This window comes from Manis javanica, chromosome 8 (assembly GCF_040802235.1).
Source record: "Manis javanica isolate MJ-LG chromosome 8, MJ_LKY, whole genome shotgun sequence".
NCBI classification, from domain to species: domain Eukaryota; kingdom Metazoa; phylum Chordata; class Mammalia; order Pholidota; family Manidae; genus Manis; species Manis javanica.
Genome location: NC_133163.1, coordinates 90,033,601 through 90,045,997, shown reverse-complemented (window position 1 = coordinate 90,045,997; position 12,397 = coordinate 90,033,601). Strand labels below are relative to the sequence as shown.

General features: G+C 36.1%; 1 protein-coding gene across 6 annotated transcripts in view; it reads left to right on the top strand.

The window, feature by feature from the left end:
- The window catches only part of FSIP1 (fibrous sheath interacting protein 1), a 200,641-nt gene that overhangs the window by 27,885 nt on the left and 160,359 nt on the right, over positions 1-12,397 (top strand). For all 6 annotated transcript variants that reach the window (XM_073211619.1, XM_073211618.1, XM_037018782.2 and 3 more), the window contains exons 6-8: positions 4,001-4,108; positions 6,719-6,837; positions 8,525-8,635. In XM_073211619.1, coding sequence (XP_073067720.1) covers positions 4,001-4,108; positions 6,719-6,837; positions 8,525-8,635 — 338 coding nt within the window. The remainder of the gene's footprint in view (positions 1-4,000; positions 4,109-6,718; positions 6,838-8,524; positions 8,636-12,397) is intronic.

Genomic DNA, 12,397 nt, shown 5'->3' with positions numbered 1-12,397 from the left:
ATTTCTAGACCCTCTATCTTGTTCCAGTGATCTATGTCTGTTCTTTCACCAATGCAATGCTATTTTGATTACAACTACTGTTTTCTTTTAAAACTTGTACTTGTAGATTTTTATTTTATACTTCCAAGAACCAGTTTTGAATTTTTTTCCTAATTCTAGCTCTTTTTCTATTCTTGAACTTGTTTTGTTATTATTTCTGTAGTTTCTTCTGTTGAAATAGTTAATTTTATTGTCTCTTAAAATGTGTTTATTAGTCTGCTAGAGCTGCCATATAGAAATAACACAGACTAGGTAGCTTAAACAGCAGAAATTAATTTTCTCACAGTTCTGGAGGATAGAAGTCCAAGATCAAGATTTTGGAAAATTCATTTTATGGTGAGGTCTCTCTTCCTGGCTTGTAGATAGCCACCTTCTCACTGGATCCTCACATGACCTTTCCTCTGGGGACAAGGGAGATGGAGGGGAGGTGAAGATGTCTCTGGTGTCACTTCCTTTTCTTATAGGGATACCAGTTCTGTTGGATTAAGACCCTATCCAATGGCCACATTTAACTTTAATTAATCTCCTTCCGGGCCCTGTTTTCAAATAAAGCCACATTTGGGGGTTAGGGCTTCAAGATAGAATTTGGGGGGGATATAATTCAGCCCAAAGTAATATGATAAAAGCATTGCTATGAATTTGCTTCTGAATATAGTACATTATCCTCTGTAAGTTATCATTGATCCTTATTTTCTCATTGACCTAATAGCTAATTAGAAATGACAGTGCTTTCCCTTGTTCACCAGAATTTTTTTTTATAAATGCTGTATTTTAAAAGCTAATGTAGAAATTTATAATATTTCTATCATTGTTTTGATGTTTTGAATTTATTGAAAAATGTTTAATAGTCTTATAGAGTGGTTCTCAACCATAGGAGACATTTGGATAGGTGCATTTTTGGTTGGTGTGTGACAGCTGATGGGGAACGGCTTCTTCTAGCTCACAGGGGTGGTGAGAATTTCTGGATCTCCTTCATGCCACAGGCCAGCCGTGGGGAATTGTATGGTGTGTGTGTGTGTGTGTGTGTGTGTGTGTGTGTGTGTGTGGAAGAGAAAGAGAGAGAGAGAAAGAGAGAGAGAGAGAGAGAGAGAGAGAGAGAGAGAGAGAATGAATATTCCTCAGGCCCTGTCTTTCCCTAAACATGGCACTGGCCATCGTTGCTTTGCAGGCTGTCACTGGTGGGTGAGGAGCATTGTGTATGGGGTCTCCTCCTGGAGTTCTAGGGGTTCAGAGAGGCAGAGCACACTTTGCTCTGGGCTTTCCCATTTTCTTTGGGGATCTCTATCCAACTCCAGGATTTACCTCCAAGGACGTGTGTACCAGGGAGCAGTTTCACAATTATGTTCACTTGTATCTAAACTCATCCCCTCTGATTGCTCTTCTAGGTACTTCCCTATTTTTTGAAATGGGTTTAATTTTTTCCCTAGGTGGCAGGAAACAACTTAAATCACATCCTACAATCTTCTTTCAAGACTCTTATTAAAAACCATGCAAAGGCCTTCAAGCTCTACCTCTTGGTCTCTGGAAGGAGATTATTTTTTTCCAGATAAATGTTTGTAGTTAGAATAGGAATTTTAAAAAATTTCCCATTAACTTCTATTTTGATATAATTTCAGATTTAAAGTCTTAAAGAAAAGTACAAAGAATTCTCAAACACACTTTACCCAGATTCTCCAAATGTTAACATTTTATCACATTCTTCTTCTCTCTTCTCTATCTCCTCTCCCCTCCATCTCCTTCTCCACACAAGCACACACACACAAATCAGGAAATTAACATTAACAATACTATTATCCAATCTGTGAGCTTTATTCGTATTTTGCCAGTTGTCCCACTAAAATCCTTTATAGCAAAAGAAAATCCCAGATCATGTGTCCCATTCAGTGTCTTGTCTCTTTAGTCATTCTTTGTGTTTAATGACACTGGTGTTTTTGAAGACTACAGGTCTGTTATTTTGTAGACTCTTCCCCAGTTTGGGTTTATTTATATTTGTGCATGATTAGGTTCCAGTGGTACATCTTTGCCATGTATCTCACAGAAGTGATACCATTTCCTCAATGGGTCATACCAGGAAGCTCGTAATGTTGGTTGTCCCATTACTGTTGATATTAATTTTGATCACTTGGTAAAAATGGTGTCTGCCAGGTTTCTCTACTATAAAGTTACTATTTTTCCTTTTGTACTGAATAAGTTATCTTGTGGGGAGATACTGTGAGTCTATTATCCTGTTAGTCTTCAAACTTTTACTCTAATTTTATCACCCATTGATTTTTAGCTGAGTCAGTTATTATTATTATATTATTATAATGTTGAATTATTATTGAATTCATACAATTATGAATTACTATTATTACTAAATGGTTATTTTCTAATTTCATCATTCCTTTTGCATTAATTTGTTGTTTTTTTACTATAAGGGGAAGCTTTCTAAAGGAAGGCTTTTGAAATTAGGAAAAATTTTTTTTCTCCAGAAATTAAGGTCCTGCAATTGAATGTCTGACTTTAAAAATGACTTTTGACTGAAGCTGAGCTAAGAGGCCTGTTTGTTCTAGGCTGTATCCACCTTCTGTCTGAAGCAACAAATCCATTGAAACTAAGGGTAAAGAGCCACAGGGTCACAAGAATAATTTTAGCCTAGGAAAAGCCCCTAGGTTTAAACCGTTCAAGTATCATCTTGCTAAAAGAGTAGTTAGTTCTGCAAGTTTTCATATTTTTATGTCTTTATTAAAGGGGCTTTAGTGTAAAATTGAGTGAAACTGCTATTAAAAAGGAATTACGGAATCAAAAATAAATATATCACCACTTTAAGGATATGATGTATCTTGAACCAATAATAAAATGTTGCCAGATTGCTGACTTGCTCAGCCTGTTTTAATGGATATTTAAGACCACTGGTAATAATGGTTGAAAAAAATTAAAGTTTGAAAAGAACTTTAAACCTTTTGTCTTTTGAATAGCTTACTCTTCTTCCACTGAGGCTTACACCACTAAATTGCTAGATTAATTCACTGAAGACTGTATGAGGACTCTCATGTTGTAATGTCATCCCAATGGTGCTACATTATTATGAATTCCAAATTAGAGAAATGGAATTGATGAATTTGATTTTACTATTAGAAGTTGTATGTTTTGAACTTGATGATGTATATATGCTGGGGTAAATGTATCTTCCACTTGCTTCCATGGCTTATGCCATCTCAGGGAGGTGCGACTGAACCAGGTTTGTTTCAGAGATAGGTGGTAGATCCTGTAATATCTTCAAGATGTGTTATGTTTCCTGAGCAAAAACATTCCTGTGCCACAACCTGGCAGATTCTCCCATGTTAAGGCATTTAAAAGAGACTTAAAAAAAGGATACTCATTTATGTTTGCAGTTTCTTGCAAATGTACAATGCCTAAATTAGTTAATAGGGGAACATAAAATAAATTACATTAAAACAAAAAGAGTTGAAAACACAATTTTCTAATTTTCTTATGGGTATTAGTCTAAGAGAATGAATCATAAAAGAAAAAAGCTAACTCTAAGTCTCCCCTGTTTTCTCTTTCAAACACATCCTTTTATCTTGATGATTGAAAATATATCAGAAATCTTCACCTTGGGGGTCTAAAATAAAAAAGAAAGACAATTAAAATTACTCAGTGTGCATGTTCTCTGTATTATGAATGTTGAAATTTGGATATATTATCTCCAGAGAGTTAATGTGATATTTCAGCACATCCTTGTACTTCCTCTTTGTACATAAGATTTAGGGAAATGCAATGATGTTTGTCTATCTTGATTTCTGCCGTTTATTTCACTGGCTCATGTATGCAATGATGATTATCATTTCTCCTGGGAAGTAACATTGTCTTTAGAAATGTGTGTGCAGTGGGGATTGAGGTATATGTCTTAGAATATTAGGTCTTTTAAAAAAATTGTTAATGTAGACAGTTCCTTATTTATTTGTGTGTTTTTTTTTAGAATCAATAGATCCTTCTTGCTATGAACATGAAGACACCTTTTTCTCAGTGTTTCGCACTCAAATACCTCCGGAAGAGTATGAAAACCATAAAGAGAATGTCAATCAAGGTGTGTTTTAATTTGTGTGATTTTATATATTGAGAAAATACTAGCTGTAAACAAATATTTACAGATGAAATGATTTGTGATTTAATCTGGAGGTGGGTGGAGATAGGCGAGGTTCTAATGAAATAAGATTGGTCATGAGTTAATCATTGTTGAAGTTAGTTGTTGGGGTTCATTATACCATTCTTTCTACTTTTGGAAGTCTGAAATTTTATATAACAAAGAGTTAAAGAAAAGCTGACTGCAAGTAATGGAAACCTAGCTTAAGCAAAAAAGAAAATTTATGGAAAGAATCCTGGTGGTAGACAGTTTCTTTGATTCCCAAAGAGCACATTCTGTGGGTAGTCACTGAGAGGGAGACTCAATTCCAAAATTCTAGAGAAGAGACCAATGGGCCCAGTTTGGATTAGGTACCTACCCCTAGTCTAACCAACTTGTACAACCCAGCAAGGGTTGGGGTCACTATAGGAACATGGCAGTGTCTGCTGTGGGTCACCACCAGGATGGAGAGAAGAGGACATTTCTAGTGAGACAATTCTGACCAGACAATCCAGTGTTTTTTCCTACGATTTATTAAAAGTGTATTTTAAGGAAACTCTATTACAAATATAGACATAGATGTATTTACCTGAGTTATTTTAATGTATTAAGAGCATTTAAAACTTCAACTGAGTGAATAAATCTCATATTTCAACCTGAAATACTATATGCAACTTGGATGATGGGAAAAAGTTATGTATTACATATCTGAGGAGACCACTCATTCTTTAAAGTAACTCATAGGTAGTTGATTTTAAAAAATTGTGTTACTTATTAAAAAATAAAATCCAAAGTATAAAGCACAGATTTAGTTGCCTAGAAATTATAATTTGTATTTGAGTAATTTTTTTTACGCAAATTTATTTTTCTTGGAAAAGACTTTAAATGCAGAGATCTTAGCATTTTCTTGGTTCTTTCTAGCTATTGTTAAATATATTCTTTAATAAATTTTTATTGAATCTTTGATAATTAGTTATAAAGACATCAATTGACTAGCTCCCTTAGTCCTTTTAATTGAGGTAACCTTTTATAAAACCAAGATAATTTTGAAGTAAAACTTGTCTGGGTTGAGCTACAGGCTGGTGCTTTTCCCTTTTGGACTTTAGTATGGCAATGTATCCTATTTTGTGGGGTGGACTCCATTTGTTATTTGAGAACACTCTTCATTATGCATACTTTTACAACTTAAAGAAGGGTTCACATGATCTTGTTTTAAATGCCTTAAATATGACTACAGTGAAAACAAGATATTTAATAAAGGGAATAAGATTCCACAAATATTTTTATTACCCTGGTTTTGAGCACCCAAGGTTGAGAAAAACTGATGAACCGAGATGGCCTTTCAGGGTTTGTGCAGATGGGACGTAGAACATCCAGGACACTTATGTCCAGACCTTGATTAAAAGAAAGGTTTGAACAAAAAGTGTATTGTTCAGATAGGGTGATGGAAAATTAATAGGATAGCAGGAAATGACTCTAGTCTTTAGGGAAAGTTTTGCTTTATGAAAAATAAAATAAAATATATTAAAAAATCCCCATGACATCTGAGATTTCTCCTTTACATGTATCACTTGAAGTTCTTTTCATGTTTCCTATGATTCCAATGGAATCAACAGCAAGAAGTTTGATACATGATAATAAATAACAAAAGACATTTTATGAGAACTTCATTATAAATTATGGCAGCACATTGATCTTTTTAAGAAAAAATTTCCATATATATTAGGTTTCAGTACCTGGAATTTAGAACTTCTTCTATGTGTATTTTCTTCCTTCCTTCTTTCCTTCCTCCCTCCCTCTCTTCCATCTTTCATCACTGATACACAATCTTATGACGATTTCACATGAACAGCATTTTGGTTTCAACATTCACCCATTATTACACCCCAACGTCCCCCTGACCCATTGCAGTCACTGTCTATCAGTGTAGTAAGATGCTGTGAGTGATTACTTGTCTTCTCCGTGCTGTACTGCCTTCCCTATGACCCACCTATATTGTGATTGCGAATTATAGTGCCTCTTAATCCCCTTTTCCCTCCCTTCCCACCCTCCTCCTCAGTCCCTTCCCTTTGGTAACCACTAGTGCCTTCTGGGAATCTGAGTCTTCTGCTATTTTGTTCCTTCAGTTTTCCTTTGTTTTTATACTCCACAAATGAGTGAAGTCATATGGTACTTGTCTTTATCCACCTGGCTTATTTCACTGAGCATAATACCCTCTAGCTCTATCCATGCTGCTGCAAATATTAGGATTTCTTTTCTTTTTATGGCTGAATAATATTCCACTGTGTATATGTACCACATCTTCTTTATCCATTCATCTATTGATGGACACTTAGGCTGCTTCTGTATCTTGGCTACTTTAAATAGTGCTGTGATAAACATAGGGATGCATATGTCTTTTTGAATCAGGGATCTTGTTTTCTTCAGGCAAATTCCTAGGAGTTGAATTACTGGGTCAAATGGTGTTTCTATGTGTATTTTATTTCTTATGTATTTTCATATATGTGTAAAGTAAAATTTTAGCATAATGGACAATTATAATTATGAAAAATTTTGAACTTTTTTTAATATTAGATTTTACCTATGATGTTGAAAGAAATGAGTCATTAAACAAAGCAGAAATGGAACCTTTTTCAAATACCCCTGAACTCAGAGGTAAACACAGCCAGGATTTTATTAAACGAAACATTGAGGTATGTACTTATATGTTTAGAAGCCACAATGTGGGAATATCGTGTTTGGTGTTTTTAAATAAATTTTTGACCATGATATGTGTATATGTAATTGAAACAGTATATGTAATTGAAAGAAAAGTTTTATGAACCAGCACTTAACTCTTTATTTTCTATGCCATCATCCTATGCTCTTTTGCCTTTTAAAAGTGCTAGCTGCAACTCGGTACATTTATTTCCCTACCCAGAAATGAATCTGGCTCCTGCAATTTGAAAAACATATATTTAGATAATAGCTTTGGACAATGTTTGCACATTTTATTTATTTATTTTTGTATTTCCTCATCAATTCTTTTATTTATTTATTTATTTAATTAAAGTATCATTGATATACACTCTTATGAAGGTTTCACAAGAAAAACAATGTGGTTACTACATTCACCCTTATTGTCAAGCGCCCCACCCCCCATACCCACTGCAGTCACTGTCTGTCAGTGTAAGATTGTTTGGCAGATTTAAAATTGCATATTAGAGTATATCTGTAACGTAGAAGCCTCAGGTACCATTTTTGTTTTCCTGAAATTTAAAGTAATGAGACTGATTTTGTATGTGGTGCAGTTTAGAAATTCGAAGGGAAAATGCTCCTAGCAGAGCTGGAAAAGCCAAGAGGTTGTCTGCCCCCTGCCACCCCCTCAGCTGAGCTTCTCGACAGCCCATCAGTCGTTACTTGTCTTGATTAGCTCCCTGCTTCAGGGGCTTGACCTTGGTCTTCCAGGCCCTGCGGCCTCACTTGGTGTGTCCTCAAGATGGGCTAGCCAAGGGCACAGGGGCTTGTGTAGTAGACCAGAATGCTGACGAACTAATTTACAGCAAGAAATTTAAGTGCAGTGGACAGAAAGCTCACGGCAAACCATTCAGGCAGTTAAGTCACCAGGGAACTACATTGGTGAGTGTGAAGTATTAACAAGAGGAGAGAGGTTAAATAATTCCTCACAGTTCAAGCCTGAGGCTTTTTTCACAGTTGGCATAGGATTCATGGGGTCAGCCTGCCATTGCCAGGACTGAACTCTGAGACACTGATTTCTCTGAGCTCTGTTTTGATCATGATTGGAAGGGAACTACCTTCTCCAACGTGATTGGTCTCTTTATGCTGGTCCATTGAGTGTGTTGATTCATCGTTTAATTTTCTAAGAGCAGTAGTGTTTTCCCTTATCGAAGTTCTTGCTGCCACAGACTAGCTTCACCTTGAGTTTCCCTATACCCCTTCTAACAGTAGTAACTGAATCTTTATTTAAAGTCCTGATATGATAGTCTTGAAATTTCAAAGCAGTTTCATTTAGTGGATATGTGTAGTATTAGGAAGTGGTAAGAAGATTCCTTCCAAATGTCTCAGCAAGTGTTTTTGCATTGACATATATAGAGTTTTGCAAAATGCCCAAGTTTCATTGTTTTTTTTTATGTTTTAATAAGATGATTGTTGAAATGGTTAATATGAGGGCCTGCTTATAGTAGGAATATCTTTGCTTGGAGAATGGACCTATACCACAAATTTGGAGTAAAATAAAATTACCTAGCAAATGGACGACACCTTGTTGCACAAATTTTTCCTCAGTATATCTGTAATGTAGAAGCCTCAGGTACAATTTTTATTTTCCTGAACCATGGACTGCTCTGGGTATTTAATATTTTCCATTAATACATTTTGTAGTTGGCCAAGAATTTTGGAAAATCAGTGGTTATGGTTGACAGAGAGAAGAAAAGGCTGGTCGAACTTTTGAAGGACTTAGATGATAGAGATTCGGGGTTGTCCAGTTCTGAGGTATGTGAATTCTGATATTTAGTGACCTCTTTGCTTCTTAATTTTTATGTTCTAATCATGTTATTGACCTAATAGCACAAATTTACAGTATTGGCAAATTATGAGATAATATTCAATGACTTAAAAAAATTCTACTTACAAATTTATTTTTATTGAAATTTTCAAATCTATTCTTAGTCTATTCATTATTGACTCTCAGGATTATCTTATGTCATTATAAGAATGACTGCACCTTGGCTATCACAATATTAACCTCTGCCTGCCATGTAATGGGCTTAGTCACTGAAGACATTAATGTGTTTCTCTGAAGCCCTTTGTTTTGGACATTTCTTGTTATCCCTAAACTGGCTCCATGATTTTTCAGGGTAGTCTCTAGTACTTAAAGCACACTGTCCTGCTCCTGCCCACTTAACCTGGGACATCCAGGTCCCTGATGGTCTGGATGGTGGCACTAGCTGAGTCTAACAAGGAGGTGCCCTGCCCAGGCGCAGGACAGCCAGGCCTCAGCATCTGATGTGGGCAAGGTTTGGTATGCAAAACTGCTAAATACCCACATAATTCTGAGATATTTTAGCTTTAGGATTCATGGTGATTTGTTTATTAACAAAAGCTAAGATAACAGTAAGAATTAAGGTATCTGAGTCTCATTCCTGATTTTATTATTAATTATGAGGTTGGGCAAGCTGCTACTTACTCATTCTTTGGGTACAAAACCATGGCATGATAGATCTTCTTTACATATCCTAGAAATGCTTTAACAATGAATTTTTGTAATTAATGTTGTATTTTACACATTATTTTTGTTAGTATTTTTGTCTTGTCCCTCTGTTTTAAACTCTTCTCTATCACTTAGTTTTAGGGAGATGTTTTACAAATAATATGTAGCTGGATTTTTGTTGTTGCTATTATGTCTTTATCTTTTGTTATTATTTCCTTGCTCTATCTTTTAATGAGGATATTTAATTTATTCACATTTATTATGACCACTGATGATTTTTGAACCTTTTCCTGACATTCTATTTTATATTTCTTTTATTACATTTATTCTGTTTTCTTAACTTTACCCCCTTTTCCTCCCATGGCTTGAAATTCAGTGTCCTATTTCTGATCTGGTGCTGTTAACCCTCGAATTCTTAAAATACATTAAAATGTATATTTTCTTTTTCAACTTCAATTTCAACTTTCAATTTAAGTAGTCTCTTAACAAGACAGGATCGTTGGTATCTTTGGTTTTTATTTCCCTTTTCTCTCATTTCCTCTCTTCCAGAATATATTGAAATAATCAGGAACTCCATTCTAAAATATTAGAGGTTTTTACCTTTAAAAAACATGCTTTTTGTAGTTTAGGAATCTTTCTTCCAGTAGGCAGATTTTTTAGCCACTTCATTTGCATCATACCTTGTAGGCTCTTTTTATCTGAAGGTTCAAGATCTTTCTTCAGTTCAGAAAATTATCCTCTATTATTTCTTCCCTTCCATCATCTTTTTTCTCTCCTTTTGGGCTACTTGTAAAATGGGATATCCGTTGGGAATGTGATTGGCTGCAGATAAAAGGAAACTTTATTAACAGTGGAAGCCACTGTTACTAAGTAAAGAGTTAATTTTTCTTCAGGAACAAGAGATCCAGTTAAAGGCAGCTAGTGTCTTTCTGGTTTCCTGCTACACATTCTTAGTGTTTTGTTTTTAGGTTTATAAGACTGCTGCTCTATCTGTAGGTAATGTTTCTCTTTTCTGGGCAGAAAGAAAAGTGGGAGGGGAAGGAGCAAGAGACTCCTCTGAGGCTTGGCTTTTTCATTTGGGAAGGTGCGGTGCCCCTGGGGCTTCTACCTGCATCTTGTTGGCCAAGCTGTGTCACAGCTGTGCATTGTGTCCAGCACTGCAAGTGAGGCTGGGCTTTTGGGGATTTCACTTTCTCATAGCAGAGGAAGGCAGGGAAGAAAGAAATAGGAAAAGGGGATCAGGCCAGTCAATGTGCAAGCCCACAGATAGATATAGAAGCTTCTGGATATCTCTTCCAGGTCTTATAATATTTTTCTCATAGTCTTCATCCTTTTTGTCATTTTGCTCATATGAGCCCATTTTAAGTTTTCCAAGTTGGGTTTCAGCCATTTCTGTTCTGCTCTTTAGCTATGCAGACCTCTTTTGAGATTGTTGCTGTTATTTTTTACAGTTACTGTTTTTAAACTAGTATTTGCTGAGAGTTCTTTCTGCAAATCCTCGGGGAGAAAGAGGATCCTTTCTTATTATCTGGTGTGGGATATAGATATTTTATACAGAAATTGTATAAAGCCAGATAGAAGATGGAACAGAGATTCAGAGGTGGAAGATATGAAGTATGGCAGGAATAACTTCAAACACTTTGAGGAAGGGACCTGTCTCCTGTATGCTTACACCATACCATTCCTCAGATTTGCTGTATGCTTTCAAACTTCTGTGCACCCTTTTCTTTATTGATTGCCCCACCATTTCATCTGTGCAACTTAAAGAGGATAACTAAAATGATGACCTTGTTTTAATTCCCAGGACTCTTGCTGTCTGGTGGTTTTTTATAGTGGAGTGTTTAATTGTGTGGATTAATATTCTCCCAAATCTCTCTAGGATACTTAGAATTTTTAAAACATTTCCTCCAATGTTGGGAGCTCCTAAAAGCCAGATGCATGGTACAACACATGTCAGTCAGTGTTCTGGGTTGCAAGAAACAGAGATGGACTTTGGTTAAAAAAAGAGCTAATGAATTTATTGGGAGATTTGGGTAGCTCATAGACTTAATGGGAGGTTTGGAGAGCCAGGTCTGTAAACCAGGCAGATTTCAAAGTACCCAGAAACACAATCATAGAAAGTTGTCAGAAACAGGCTGGTTAGGGGCTGCACCACAGCCACCAGACACCCCACTTGGAGGATAAATGAGGCCACCTTCACTGCTACCAACACAGATTCTCCCTGCTGCCGCTGTTACTGTTAATCACTTTCCAGGTGCCCTGCATCTTTGAGTCTTTCTCTCCCTAAAGAGTCAAAGTCCAGGGTTCACTTTTGTTTGGTTGAATCTAGGTCATTGCTTGTCTTCCTGATGCCAGTGGGTAGGGGGAAGGAGTGACTGGTGGGGACTTATCCCCTACCAAGATGCATGCAGTTTGCTTTCACTGAACCAGAAAGGGAGATAGGATGTTGGGGTCAGGGGAAAAAACAGATACAAGACTTTCTGGATAAGTTTTTGAGTGTATTTCTTCTGGTTACTGCCTAGGGTTCAATTTCTGGTACTAGAGTCATGAAACTGAAGTATGAAATCCTTAAGCTTTCTTGCCCTCTCCCTGTCCCTTTATTCTTTATGTTCTTTATGATTCTTCTGTCCTTGTACTACATGTGTGACATCACCCACTCCTGTGGTCCAAGGGTTTGATCACTATAGATATATGGGTAAGTCTAAAATACTTACTTCCAATCCAGGTGTCTATCTTGAACTTTATACATATTTAATTACCTAACATAATCTGTGAAGAACCTTGGGACATCTGTGAATATCAAAAGGTCTCAAGCAGAATTCATCATCATTTTCCTCCTCAAGCCTACTATGTCTCTTATATTCCCTAACTTGGTCAATGTGACCACCATCCCACTAGCTGACAAAAGCAGGAATTAAGTTTTTATCGTTAATCCTTAACTCCTCCCTTCATGCCTCATTTTTATTAAATTATCTCCAGATTCTTTAAATTCTACTTCCTAAGTATCTCTGGAATCTGTCCTATGTTCTGCATTCCCAGAAAAT